At 36.0% G+C, this 15,075-nt stretch overlaps 2 protein-coding genes across 2 annotated transcripts; one reads left to right on the forward strand and one right to left on the reverse strand.

Moving 5' to 3' along the window:
* Positions 1,316-2,932, reverse strand: LOC18588800 (auxin-responsive protein IAA20). The gene is made up of 4 exons (XM_007013454.2): positions 2,404-2,932; positions 1,898-2,154; positions 1,709-1,790; positions 1,316-1,624 (listed from the first exon to the last, which is right to left on the reverse strand). The coding sequence occupies exons 1-4, from the start codon at positions 2,754-2,756 to the stop codon at positions 1,573-1,575; spliced, it is 744 nt and encodes a 247-aa protein (XP_007013516.2). The 5' UTR covers positions 2,757-2,932; the 3' UTR covers positions 1,316-1,572.
* LOC18588802 (transcription factor MYB82) lies at positions 13,025-14,402 on the forward strand. The gene is made up of 3 exons (XM_007013457.2): positions 13,025-13,238; positions 13,365-13,494; positions 13,685-14,402. Exons 1-3 carry the CDS (start codon positions 13,112-13,114, stop codon positions 14,181-14,183), a joined length of 756 nt encoding a protein of 251 aa, XP_007013519.2. The 5' UTR covers positions 13,025-13,111; the 3' UTR covers positions 14,184-14,402.

The following is a 15,075-nucleotide window of genomic DNA, read 5'->3' on the forward strand; positions in this document are numbered from 1 at the left end:
CGTCCATTACCTAATTAGATGATCATTTTTTTAATATCTTGTAAATCGTTCTTTATCTGTTTTTCCATGACAAGGACGTTCTCGCATGATTGAATGTGCTCTTTTAAGCAACTCCGTTTCTACTGAGTATAACTGTGAGAACTTATAAGGTATGTGGGGACTTTTGGAGACCTAGTAGAGATTACTCTAAAAAGCTCTCTCCAGATTCCTTCAAGCATTCTTTCTTTTGAGCCATTCTCATTCGCTGTTATTCGCCACCTCTTCCATCTTTTCCTATCTTTCACCACCTGCCACCCAAAGCACTTACGTTTCAAAGACTGCTCTAGTCTTCCTCTCTGTCGCCTCTAGCGCATCCTTATTCACTCATTGCAACACGTCCTCTTTCCCTAACCAAAAGCCCCCTCTACAATAGGTATATGTGCCAATGCCATTAAGCATTTTTAGTTTAAATGGCAAAGGTAGTGACAGCATTTTGACTTTAAAATTGCGTTGTTTTAATTACTTCAATGTCATTTTAATTAAAGAAGAGACATTCAAATTCAAATCAATTAGCTAAATGGAGAGCTGCAGGCGTAGCATAGGAGGGAGCCCATAGTTAAATTAAATATATAGATCAATATCCCATTTGATAACTTCAATGGTACTGTTTATTAATTTGTAAATAGAATTTACAAACGAGAGGGTGCCGACATTACTTGAGTAAGCAATTATTTATGATTGTTACGTTTTAGGCAAATCTAATCAAATTTGTGATTATTAATTTAATTGAGTGTCACTTTCCCTAAATAGTTATGTTTCCATCATCACATTAGATTTTTTTTTTTAATTAAGGGAAGGAGATTTGAATCTTATTTTTTAATCAAAGTATCATGCATCAACTAATTAATAACGGATCAAGCCTTTAAATCAAGAGATCATGCACCAATTAATTATTAAGGATCAAGTCCTTAACTTAGCACTGATGCCCAGATTCAAATCTAAAATATCTAATCAAAGGACCATATATCAACTAATTAGTAACAGATCAAATCTTTAATCAAGAGATCATACACCAAACTGGAAAGCTTAAAAAGCTAAATCTTCAGTAAAATTGACAATGTCTCCTTCTGATAAAGGATAGCCAGAAACATTCCACTCAAGAAAGAAATCAAAGCCCCTCTTTGATGGGGCCGGAATTGTTTCATGCTCAGGAATACCTAAAAGTTGAGTAGTATCGTGAAAATGCTTGAGATCAATTGAAGCAGAGAATTAAAAGTTATTGCACTTAAATATGGTGTCATGTGCTTGTGCTTAAAGGAAAGAGGTGTCTCAAGCAGATTGAAAATATAAGCAACAAGTAATTAATTTTCTTCTACCAGGGAAAAAATAGTCTTTTCCAGTTGTCATGGAGCTGATTGCTGTTTTAAGATTTTACACAAAGAGACTTAAATTACACTATTATATTACATACAGTCATTCAAAATTCCAAGCAAAAAAAGGGCCACCAGGATTCGTTTTAAGATCAAAAGGAAGCTGAGAACATGGCCGACGATTTTGATAGTTTGATGTGTTGGTGCAGGAGAAACCCACTATCTAGCCTCTGATTCTAATTAATTTGAGGCATTTCAAGGAGCGAATGAAGGTCCTGAAATAACCAAGTTCATTTCCATCAGATTCTACCTATAAAGAAAACAAAAATAACCCAGAAAATTAAGGCCAAAATAAGCACCTCCAGGGCACATCTTCAGCAAGCAACCAGTCTCCTTCGCGGTCCAGATAAGTGAGTCTAAAGCACTTCCAATTCTCATCAGCTGTTTCCAAACAAGAAGGGAAAGTAACAGTTAACTCATGCTTTTGTTAATCAAAATTTAATGTTTGAAATTAGGATTATATTGAAGCAAGGATTGGGGTTACTTACAAATACCAAACATTCTCATCAGGGTGCTTGTGAGCGTTTCAAAGGAATGATGGACGCTAAGGTCAATTTTCCTAGCAATTGCAACTCCTTCTATCTTTACCTTCACGAACGTGGAATTTGAAGCTCTAACACCACAGCCATTGTCCGCCGCCGCAGCTACCCTATTGTTCTGCGCTCCACCATCAGGAATTTGGCGGCGTTGCTTCTTCCTCCAGGTTTTAACTGGTGGCCACCCCACTAAACCCTCTCCATCATTCCTATCAAACCAAAGATTTAAACCCCATAAATGAAAAATTCACAAAGATTCCAGTCATCGAGAAAATTGCTAACCCGGGAAAAAAAAAACCTAATAACAAAAGTTTTTGCACGATTTTGTTCTGAAAAACTGAAAAGCACGCATAAAAGAAACACGACAGAGATCAAGTGCAAACAAAGAAACAAGACAGGCGCACGAAACAAACGTAGAGGAAACAAAAAGAAAAGAGAGAGAGAGAAAGAAAAAGTACTTGAAAATGGCAGAAGAAGAGTTGTCCTCGAGATCTTTAGGGTCATCTTCGTCATTCGGTTGGTTAGTCCAAAGCAAAAGAGGCAGCGTTTTGGGAACAGCTCTGTTCTCATCAAACAGTACTACTTCATCAAAGCCGCGTTTTCTGCTGCCACCGCTGCTGCTAGAGCTACTGCTGCTGCTACTGTTAATATTGTTAATGTCGCATGGACCCAGTTTTAGCAAAGGCCAGCTCAAAATGTTGGAACCCAAAGCCTCCCTAGGTTCATAACCGTAGCTGTTTAGGTCGAACATCTTGATGGGAATAGGAGGAGTACTTGGAAGAGCAAGTCCCAGTTGGAGCTCCATGCACATCAATATAAATTGAAACTAGTCCCTGATCCAAATTGTCCAACACTACCAAAACAAAGATTGCCTCCAAAAATAAAATAGAGTACTTTAAAAGAAGCAAGGTGCAATTGCTCTTATGCTACAGCGTAAGAGAAGCAAAGCAAAGGGAAAAAAAATGAAGAGTCAAGAAATCTGGTTTCTTGGTAGCAAAGACGGGGGATTTTAATATAAGATGAAATGCGAGGCGGTGAGACGGGGACATTTAGCAGACAGAGGGTAACATTTGTTGAAGTGGGTCCAAGCTTTGCTTCACTTTTAGCCGACCTATTTGCCCCCGTTCTGCTTCCTTTGTTGCTTCCCATTGTTTTCTGCATCTTTGTTAACTACACCGCCTGTGTCTTTTGTAAGGATTTCACGCGCACCTAAACTGGGTCTTCCTTCCTTTTTTTCTTTTTAACTCTTCCGTTGGTTCGTTCATTTTCTCACTTGGACGGCATTTCCACAGTGAGGGGGGAAACACATGAACCAGCAGAGCAGTCCTGATTTTTTTGCAGGGCGTCTATTTATGAATCACTTGGCTATTAATTGACTTGGGATTTTCGTACTCAAGAACTTAAATACTCTAGTACCATAAAACCAAAAATTAATTTGATCTTTACTACTACCTTTCTTTTTCCCTTTCTATTTTTGCTATTAAAGAAAATGCACGTTTAAAAATTTGTTTAAACTACACAACTTTGTTGATAGCAGTTTTTATAGGTATTTCAAATTCACCAACAATTAAAAATTCATGAATTTAAAAATAATTATGGAAGCTATATTAACAATTAATACTAGATTTGAAATTTAATTTTCTTCTTCCAAAGACAACCTTACTAAATTCCATAAAACCATGGTTTTGGAATACGATGTTTTTACATCAACTTGATTAAATTAATGGATCAAAAGCTTTTCTTGTACATCTCTCAAAGACATGCACAAGGGGAATATGTACTCCCAACAATGTGAAAACGGACAACATGAGTTCTTGACCATATAAACTTTTTAGGCTCTGAAAGTAAGGGAATGTGGTCACTTTATGCTGGACAAATGAATTTACTCTGTGAAAGCAATTCAACGTCTTTGTAACCCTAAACCAACCCTAAAACCACCAAGACTAAGCCCCACACTATATGAACACACACATGTAACAACTAGTTCGAAATCCCAGGCATGACTTCGTGGTTGCCTTGCTTCCTCTCATCTTCTAACCTCAAATCAGGACGCAGATAAAAAGTGAAAAAAGGTGGAACCAGGCTGTGCTGTCGACACGCTCCTGTAGGGAGAGTGGGAGGGTTGGAAAGTAGGGTTGAGTTTAGAGGGAGAGGGGCCCCATGAGATTGAAAGCAAAGCTTAGAGAGAGCAACAGAGTTTAATTCCCGTTTAGGTTACAGATTTGATAGTCAAACATACGGGCGGGGTGGGGGGCCACCTCTCCATTTCCCCTTGCATTCAAAATCATTGCCACGTCTTCGGTTTCTCTCTTTCGGAACACTTGCCCAATCTCGCACGTTTCATTAGCTTCGCTGTCTTACTGATGAGATGTTCAAACCACACAATCAATCTAAACAATTCAATTTCTCTACCTGTTGCTTTCAAATTCCACAATTTCCTTTTTTTTTTCCCTATTTGTAGAAACTATATCTGTAAATAATATTTGAATTTGAAAACTTTGCTTTGCTTTGAAGGAAAGGTGTGAGAGGCTGATGCACTGAATCTTGGATTATATCTAATTTTCGATTGCCTAATTTCAAATTCAACTTTATATTCAATTTTTTAGTCAAGTTGGTTGGACCATATTTCTCACAATTCTAATTTCGTCTAATTTTTTTTAGCTTAAAGTACCTGTTTAGCTTGGTTTTTTCAGCTTATACTTTCTCTTCTCTTCTCTTCTTTTAAAAATATATTAATTTTTTAAAAAATATCTCTCTCTCAATCAATCTTCCTCTCCTCTCTTTTCCTTTAGAAATTACCATTTTTCAATGTAAATTACGATTTTTCTCTTCTCTATCTCTTTCTACCAAAATTAATAAAAAACCAGAAGATCCAATAACAAAATATCAAAATTTTAAATTTTTTGTTCTTATAAAGATTAAGAGAAAAAAAATTTAAAATTTAAAACTGCATTCATATACTATTTAAAGATTTTATATATTTTTTACTAAAATAGATTTTAATTTTAAATACATCGTTTTTTCTTTTCTCTTTTTTTTTTAGAATTGAAGTATTACGATCCGATTGTTTGTTAGATCAATAAAAATCTAATACTATTGTTACTATACAAGTTTGAGAGTTTTTTTTATTGATTTCTTTGATTTTAACATCTGAAATTATATATAAACTTGAAACATTATATTTTAACTTATTAGATGATTGAAGATGACATGAATACTTTTTATAGTAATTTTAATAAAAATTAAAACTTATATAATTTATTTTATTAAACGATTTTAACTTAATTATAAGAATTATTATTTTTTATAAAAACTTAATAATAGTTTTTAAGTTAAAAAAAACTAAGCTAAAGAGGCTCTAAAGTATTGGTACCCTAAAATTGAATGTGATTGTTTGCATTTATATTTACATAACAAATTAACAATTCAATAATGTGTAGAAAACATATAATTACTGCTTTGTTTTTTCATTAAAATAAAAAACATGAACTTGTACGGAACAAAAGTAGCCACCTAGCACGGATCTCCTAATTGATAGGTATATAAAATATAAAATAATGCAATGAAAGCAAGAATTAATTGATCCACACGTAGAGTACTATATGCAAAATATTTTTATATATATTTAAATTGCACTCACAAACATAGAAGAACTCCTTAAAGAATATTTGTTTAAAGGGGGCAGACCACATCTTTTGATGTCAAGAAAAAAAAAATGGTTCTTTTTCTTTTCTGTCTTTATCTTAGTCTGGGAATGGAGAGAGAGAGAAAGAAGGGGGGAAAGAAAGCATTGTGGAGAATGCAACCCACAGCAAAATTGTCCGTATGGTCTTCCCAAAAAGATAACTTGTCAGGCTTAAACAAAACACATGTTCCCTATGTGTTTTGTTTGTGTTATGTTTGGTGCTGAATCATAAACATAATTTAATAGCACAAATTTTGATTAAATATTTTATTCTGGATTTTTGTCTCACTTTTGCCTGATGCTAGCAAAAGTAGCTGGTTCCAATGAATGAAGTTGGGCAACACTGCCCCCCTTCAAAGCTCAAACCCAAAAAAACAGATTTCACTCACGTTCGTCCATTGCTGCTTTGCTAGCAACAGAATGGACAAGATTGAACGGGAGCCATGCGGGGTTCACGTGATGGAGGCCCCCCCCCCCCAACCCCGAGGAAGTGGCGAAGCCCACGAGACAGACGGTCAAGGCGGGGCAACCCGCACGCGGCGGTGCATGATGCAACCTACATTCGAACAAGCGATAAGACTGGCTCCATCCTTTGGATGGAGCTGGATCGAAACACACAATCCACGAGTTCCCCCTCCCCCCCACCCCGTGGTCCAGCACTTAAAATGAGTTAATTACTAGGGAGGCAATGTGGACCAAAAACTTGTGAATTTGGCGTAGTGCCTGAGTGAGTGCAAGGGCTTTTATCACCCTGTGTGGGAGGGGGACTGCTTTGTTTAGTCAATTTAATCTATGTGCATGCGCAAATCAATGAGAGAGTGAATCCAATTCAATTAGGCAACTTGAATGGTGAAGAATTGGATGAAATTCTCTACCACTCACTCATGGCTCCTGTTTGTGCGGGATTGATGAGTGCGTTGTTTTTTTAGGCTATTTTCAACTAGTCTAGAAATGTAGGTGAGGGGCAGTCTAGTAACTAGGCTGTTTGGGAGCTTGATTTTGTATCTCCAAAGAGGTCCCCCTCCTTTGGGGTTATTCATTTTATTCAACCCTACTCTAAGACAAGCAAAGAAAAGAAAAGAAAAGAAAAGAAAGAATTTGCATGTCGAAGCTATCTTCCAAGTTCAAAGTCAATCGTTGTCACTGATAAATTGTGAATAATAATTATAAGGTAATTAATTTTCAAGATCATAGTCATAAGATTTAAACGAGCATAAATTCCTTAAAAGATAATCCATAAGCAATTAAAAGGACACGAGTTTATTCAACAAGGCAAATCTCAATTCAAATTTTTTTCAATCTATTTTGTTTTACCATGCTTTATAATCCTTTGTAAGAACTTTTCATAATATTAGATTTTTGAACTTCATCTTTGTTAAGTTAATAATAAAAATTTAATTTTAATATCAGGGTGAAATTTGACTCTGGGTATGTTCTTAATTTCAGAAGAATAGATAATTATCAATTGCAAGTTTATATACAAATTAGTACTACATCATATGATTAGTTCACATAGCAAATCTTGAATTTCCAAAATTTCATATATTTTGAGAGCCATTGAACTTATAGTCCAAGTAATTATGGTAAAAATGGTAAAGTTGGAAATTTTAATGTTAAAAAGGAAAATATATTTCAAAAAATTCATATATATATATATATATATATATATATATATATATGTNTATATATATATATATATATATATATATATATATATATGTATGTATGTATATATATAACTGTGAGAAGAGGAGGATAACCGGTTGTAATTGCAGTGACATTGTCGGTTTGGATTTTCCCAAGATTTCCATTTACAAGTTGAACAGCTTGTGAGATGGACACCGTCCGAGCTGTCTCATTCATTTTATTCAATGTTCTCACTAACTTCCAGTCCCAAACTCAAGAAAGAACCATCTGCTCCTTTGGATTCGGGGGAGGAATAGGATGGCATTGGCATCACATTCACACGTGGGGGGCGATATAGATGACAGGTTGAAGTCTTCTTGTCCTTTTTCGTCAGCCTAGCTTTGCTATATAGAGCCATGGACAAACCCAGCCTTGATCCACCTAAAGGCCTAGAATTAATTTGCTCCTACTGTTACACTCCATGGGAATTGTTGGGACCCAAGTAGAATTATGAATCCAACCCATTTGGCTTTTTTACACGTCTATCGACTCTTATGGGTCGTTTTCCAACCAACAATCTCTTGTTGGCCCACTAGTATCAAGATTCTCATCTTAAATGGTTTTGCATATTTGTTTCTACTAAGCGGAAATTTTAATCGGAACAATATTTTACACCAAGTTTCTCTTTAAAGGATGAATTGTACTCCAAAATTTATCAGTTCGTTTAGTACATTAACAACATGGTTGGCCCACTGGGGGTTCATGTTTAAGCAATGTTAGGTTACGAAAAGATGGGAAAGAGACAATACTAAGGCATTAATGAAAGATGGAAAAGGACTCTCACTTTGAAAGTTTTTAGAAGGTTTCAAAACTTGTTCAGCCTATTACTAACAATGGTTGCGCTGTGATTAGATATTATAGCTTTTTCTAGTGTTGGGTCAATAAAAGGCATGGAAGAAAAGAAAAAGAAATGCACTAGTGGGAAAAGCATCCAAGTATCTATTCCTTTGATATTCGTTTCCTCTCTTCTCTCTCTCTCTCTCTCCCTTTTTCTCACCAATGAAGAAACAAAGAAACAAAAAAGGGTTTTTGTTGCTGGTTAGGTTAGTGCACCCAAAAGCGTGGAATGTTATGTTTTGGTTATATCCACTTAGGCTTCTTCTTCTTCTTCTTCTTCCCAAAAAAAGTGTTTTAAATTCATAAATTACTGTCAAGTGATGGTTGATACAAGTAGTTTGGGCCGGGCACTGTTGGGCCTGTTGCTTATATAACTTCCACAGTTTATTTTGCATTGGCTACTATAAATTTACATCATACCCAATTTTCCAGTTGAGATTTGAGTCTTGACAATGTTTAAGCCACTGCCTGAGTCATAACCATGATGAATTTGGCCGGATAGAAAGCAAAGATAAAGCAAAACTGTCGACCATATATATATATTCTCACTCATGTTATACCAGCTCAGCTCCTTCAATGGGAAAACATGTTAGATCTCGTTCCACAGTCTCCTTGTCTGTATTGAATGTTCATTACAGTCTTAATTTTCCCTTAATTTGTAGGTCTCATTCGGCAATGCGGTGGGGGCTTTAGTGTTTACAATCAAACCCGGGCATTGCACAAACTTCAGCATTTGATTTGGTAATGTCTGTTAAACAGTTTAATATCTACAATTTAGTGTGCCTTATTGGTGATGTTATCTTGTTTCTATCTTTTCTGCTAAATCCAAATTGGTAGGATATAAAAGTTAGGAAATCATTAGCCTTTGTATGTGATAGGTAGAGGGTTCGAAATTTCCACCGACATAGAATTGCTTTAGGAGACAGAGAGAGAGCCACGCATTGGCATCCCATATGTCCTAATCAACATTTAAATTGACCCACAATTTCAGTGATTAACGAAAATGTTAATGGGATCCACCGACACAAATCAAAGTGGAAAATTAATATTGTAGACCAAAACATCACATCTAAGAGGCAGAATCCCTATTAGGCTTTTCATAGATGCGTTTGGAGTACTTGTTAACTTTCATATGCCCTAGAAAACAACATAACTAAATGTGGCTCTTTACCATTTAGGAGTTAATCAAAATTTACTTGTTAGTACAAAAAGATGAAGGAACACCCCCACTTTGGACATACGAGGGCAATTGTTGTTGACAGCTAAAGTGGTTGTTTTTTTCTTCCTAGTAATACAGGGACAAAGCCTGTAGACTTCCGATTTTAGAATCTTAAGAGTTTTTCTTTCTTAAAATAGGATATAGGATGCACAATAAGCATAGTAATAGGACAAAGGAATGGACCGAAGCATTTCTTTTCCCCTAAGTTTGCTGGTTATGGTCCCTACTATGGACTTGCTCTCAAGCAAATGTGTGCACGTGAATCTTGTCATCATGTCTTATAACTGAAATTCAGAATCTTGGCATGAGAGAAGAGTCCTATCTTAACTTTGGTTATAGTGTTTTGATTGCTAGAGACAACGGATTTTTACAGGAATATGTGCTTATCATGATCATGGGTTGCAAAATGGGAAAACTAACACCCATTTTCCAAGCAAGAAAGAGGTAAGGGGGAATTAATCTGGAGCTTGATGATGACTGGAGCTGGTCGCTTTCACTTGTGAAGTGGGGAGATTTTATATGAATTGGCAGGCGGAAAAAGTGAATCATTGTGGAAATGATCGGAAAGTGAAGGGAATCGTGATCTAATGCCTACCCCACGCTCCAGCTTAAAAGTAGACTAATGCTCAAACTTCGTAATATGTGCACACATCGTAACATCACATTCTTATCCCAAGAAATTGGCTACATACGATTATATTTTCCAATCCCATTGTTGTTTTTGCTTATAGTCATTTCATACTTTCCTGGTCTGGTGAATTCCAAAGCTATTGAGATCATAGAATGAAGTGAACTGAACAATAATTTCATGTGAATCAAGAGCAAAACCTCAGGAGAAAAATCTACACGAGGCATTAGATAGGAATATGCATGTATCCTTTTGCTAGCTAAACTGATCCTATATGAGATGAGACAACAGAAAAGAAATGGAACAGAATGGAATGGATACATCCTGGATCCAATCCCTAAAGCCTTTTTCTTTAGGATTGTGGTGTGAGAGAGGGGGAGATAGACTGGGATTTGATTGCAGCTTTGATCCGCTCTGTAAAGGGGAAATCCCCACTAACCATCTATTGAGGAATGAACACAAATATCTAGATTGCAGTCCACGTAAAGTTGTCATTTTTCTCTACCTCTCAAAATATAAAGTTTTTGTAAACAGGTAGTAAAAGGATGTGAAATGTTGGAAAGACCTTTACATTGTGATAATGACATGAAAGAAAAGCAAAGCAGGATAGAAGAGAATAATGCTACAGTAGCATTCTGACAAGCTTCAAGGACACAGAGTTTCCAACTTTCAAATGGGTTTAAGTTGGCAACCAACTTTCTTGCTCCTCTTATCTTTCATCTTTAACTTGAAATGCTTCTGCTTAACTGCTGTATTCCCTTCCTAGCTAGCAATTTGCATGGTTTATGTGCTTTTTTTTTTCTTTTTAAATTTCTTATTTGGGATATCTGCTGATAAGGAGGACTTGAGTTGAACATAAAACAATAAAGAGAAAAATGAATACCATGCAAGATGAAGAGCTATATAATCCGACAACTTTAAGAAATATTGAGTGCCCATTTTAATTCGAGTCAAATGAAAATATTTAAATATGGAACAAAATCCGCACGATTATCGACATGATCAGACTCCTCAAGTAAATTGTCAACCCAAGGCCCAAGGGTAAGGGCTAAGGCGCCATGGTTTGTTACACATTCCCAGGTAACCACCAGTCAAAACTGTTAGCATTTTGGTGTCTTGATATATATATATTTTGGGAGTTTCAGAAAAAGAAAAGAAATCAATCTGCAATCCATGTTGTTTATATATAATATACGTTATCCATGTAAGATGGGTAGTAGTTGCCATGAAATGACTAGTAAAATGGTGCAACCTGGAAACATTCGAGTAAATTGGGTAGCAGTGACTTCAAATGACTGGTTAAAAGTTGGAAATATTCAAGTAGGAATGACCGGTAAAATGCTAGAAATATTCGGGTGAAATGGGTAGTAGTAACTAGAAATGACTGCCCGAATAAGACAAGATTGGTAATCAGTTCACAGAAGCTTATAAGTATGTAGCTTCAACCTTTGTTGAAACGTTTCTCGTGAATTTATGGAAATGGTCCAACTGGAAGAGGCTTTGGATTGGAATTGAGCCCCATTGCTTTCTCAATGATAAGGGGCATGATTGTTGATACCACTTTGTTTTTATCGTGGCAAAGATTTTGAGACAAACTGCTGAACCTAAGGAGCTGAAAAAAGTTAAAATCATAGCAATCAAAAGCAAAATTCCTCTTGAGCTGACACAGACGACTGAAAACTGAAAAGCAATTCATTCATACCTCGCCTTGTTCCCTCCACATCTTCAAGTTTTATTTTTATTTTTAAAAAATTGATCACATTCTCTCCACCAAATTAAATGGTACAAAAGCAATGCACCCCTCCCCTCCCGCAACACAAAAAATAGAACACTCATGATAATGCATGTCATTTCATGGGGCTCCCAAAAGCTGCATTGGGGGAGATAGTGGTGTCTCAGATCATTTACATATCCCAACATCATTTTGATTGTATTTCTTGTCTGTATTTTCCATCATTAGTAGCATCGAAGTCAAACAAAGTGCTCGGTGCATCCATTATTGGGATATTTTAATTCATAAATTTGGTAGAATTCTGGGTTTGCTTCATTTAGAACTTCAGCATTTTTCTTGACAATGTAAGTTTGCATCTGCATTAGGCTCAACTAACCTTCCTTTATCCTCCTTCATTCTGCACTAAGTCATTGAAACATTTTGAGGATCAGAAAGGGTGGAGAGTAACCCTAGCTAATTCTCAAATTTTTATTACCCTATATTTCATATAGTACTTGGTGTGCAACATGTGCACATTTTCCTTTTACTAATAGTTAGGAGATAGAGACTTAAATTGATTTTGAATTTCAATTTTAGAGTTAATTAAAATAGGATTATAATTTTTTTCATACTTGCAAAAAATTTATCAAAAATTAAGATATTCGAATTCTCAAATTTTTTTTATTGAACAAATAGTGAACCTTTTAGTAAAAGATGACAATCACTACAATAAACTCGATACATCAAAATATAATATTTTTATATTATTGTAACATTTGCGATGATACATTATAATAATTAAAATAATATTAAGAGAGGAAATCATCATCGAGGATGAGTAATCAATAAAAAATAACTTAAAATCTTTAGATTCTAGCAAGCTATCAACATACATCATTTTAACTTTATATGATTTCTCCAAAACCGTACATTAATTAATCTTAAACACAGGCAAAATCATGTCAAAAAGTTTCCATTTACAACAGGATGAATAGGAAGCATATATGATAGTACATGTACAACTTCCTTTTAGAGTAGCTAGTAGTTTTAATATTATAATTTGGTGATGATGCATGTTCTAGGTTTTGTCTCTCTCTCTCTCACTCGTGACTCTAGGGAGAAAGTGGAAGAGGTAACTCGAATTTGCTTTGCTTTTACAGAGAGATAAAGATAAAGCAAACCAAAATAGGGGGGGCCCCCATATGTCAATCATTTAAGCACTGTTTCAGTATTGTTAACGCACGAATGTTTAGCTAGTTGATGAAAGATATGACATCGCAGTTTGCTAGACTTTTCTCTTTCCCTATATATAATCTCCTTGTCATTTGAACCATGTAATAACAACATTCACCCCACTCCCACATCCTTTTCGTGCGCCTGTTGAGGAAGAGAGCAAGAGAATGGAGAATAAAGAAATGAAGCCACAGCCAAAAAGAGGTCTATGGAAACCTGAGGAAGACTTGATCTTAAAAAATTATATAGAGACTCATGGAGAAGGCAACTGGGCAACCGTGTCAAAGAGATCAGGTATGTATCTGTTGCTCATCCTGAACTTTGATGGCCAAGTTTTATAAGCAAGAGCTCTTAGCCTTCGCTTGGCTATAAGTAGGTTAAGCTTATATATAAATGTATATGATATATTTATATTTTCAGGGTTGATGAGAGGAGGGAAAAGTTGTAGACTAAGATGGAAGAATTACCTCAGACCAAACATAAAACGTGGTGGAATGTCTAAGGAGGAAGAAGACCTTATTATCCGAATGCACAAGCTTCTTGGTAACCGGTTAGTACTTTCGTTTTCACCATTTGATCTCGAACCTTGTTTATTTAAAAGAATTAACCAAGTTGTTGCTATTAGATTATACCTTCATGGTTTTATTATCCTATTAGAACTTCATCATCAGATATACATGCATTCCAACATTTCTGTTGTCGGTGTATTTGACGGTTTTGGTTTTTGATTACAAGTGCAGATGGTCTCTAATTGCTGGTAGACTTCCTGGTCGAACTGACAATGAGGTGAAGAACTATTGGAATACCCATTTGAACAAGAAAAGCGTTTTAGGCAAAAGAAAAACTATTGACTCAAACAACCAACATAGTGACAACGAATTAGACAAGGAGACCCTGCAGCAGGTGCAGGATAGCAAGAAACCAAGCCAATTCGTGCATAATTCTCAGCCCGTTTTCGGCATAAGTCCAGAAAAGACAACAACAGGGAGATTGGATTTGGATGAGAAGAAGGAAATGCAAGAAGTGAAGGAAGAGAGTAGCATTACGGATAGTACATGGATGGAACGTGCGGCTCAGTGCTTCAACTATGAGTATGCCTACGACATAGTAGAAACTCCACTGATGATGCACCCTAATTATTCAAATTTTGTGTTTGATGAAGAGCCTTTCACATCCTACTTGGATTCTTTTGTTCTGTTCGAAGCATTTGGGACAGATTCAGATCAGTTTGGAATCTAATCATTAATTCTTGCCTGAGGGACAGCAGAGCATACGTGGACCACCACCACCTGGAACGAGCACTTTTGCTGGCAGGCTGGCCTGCTGGGAGTTTTGAGTTTTCCAAGGGGCAAAGAGCTTTTGGCTTTAGCAGGAGATGAGTGCATGGTACGACTGCTTTTTGGTGAAAGCAGTGTTTGAGCGCTGTTGAGTGTAAGCAAGTCAGGATTATAATTTTAACTTACTAGTATTTTTGATCCTAATGCTTAAGTTAAAATTATAATTCTTTCCGTGTTGAGAGACAAATAAAAAGTGTTCAGGAGTCAATTAATTTAAGCAAATGTGTGTAATGCTAGTGTCACCATTCAAGCAGTCTTACAGTTCAATCGGAATCCACGTCCCAAAAAAAGCTGAAAAGGAGACAAGTACCCCCACGATGAAAAGGTGAGAGCACAGCATCAAGGAAACTGGCGAGCACCCTACCATTGAACATTTTCTCGATGATTGACGATTGCCGTTTATATTATCATGAGATTAGCGTCTCAAAAGGACAACAACAACAAAAAAAGGTTTATGCAGAAAACAAAAAAGCTTTCCTAGAAAAGCTTAAAAAATAAGAAAAAGATACTTAATAAATGCCACTAAATTGGAAATTTCCAAAAGAATCCAAATGGAAAAAGCTCATTCCCCCTCCCAAGAGCACATGTGACAACCTATGCACGCAAAAAGAGCACATTGTCCATCATGGAACATAACCCCTTCAATTCAGATCATTGTCTCGCCCAAAATGGCAAAGAGAGAATAATAAAAACAAAACAAACAAACCTTAACATCTCTCAAATTCTTCTTGGTTTGCCAAAAGTAAGGAAGAAACAGCTAAAGAAAAAGTCACCATAAAAATATGGAGTTAAGA

Source organism: Theobroma cacao, chromosome 9 (assembly GCF_000208745.1).
Source record: "Theobroma cacao cultivar B97-61/B2 chromosome 9, Criollo_cocoa_genome_V2, whole genome shotgun sequence".
Taxonomy (NCBI): domain Eukaryota; kingdom Viridiplantae; phylum Streptophyta; class Magnoliopsida; order Malvales; family Malvaceae; genus Theobroma; species Theobroma cacao.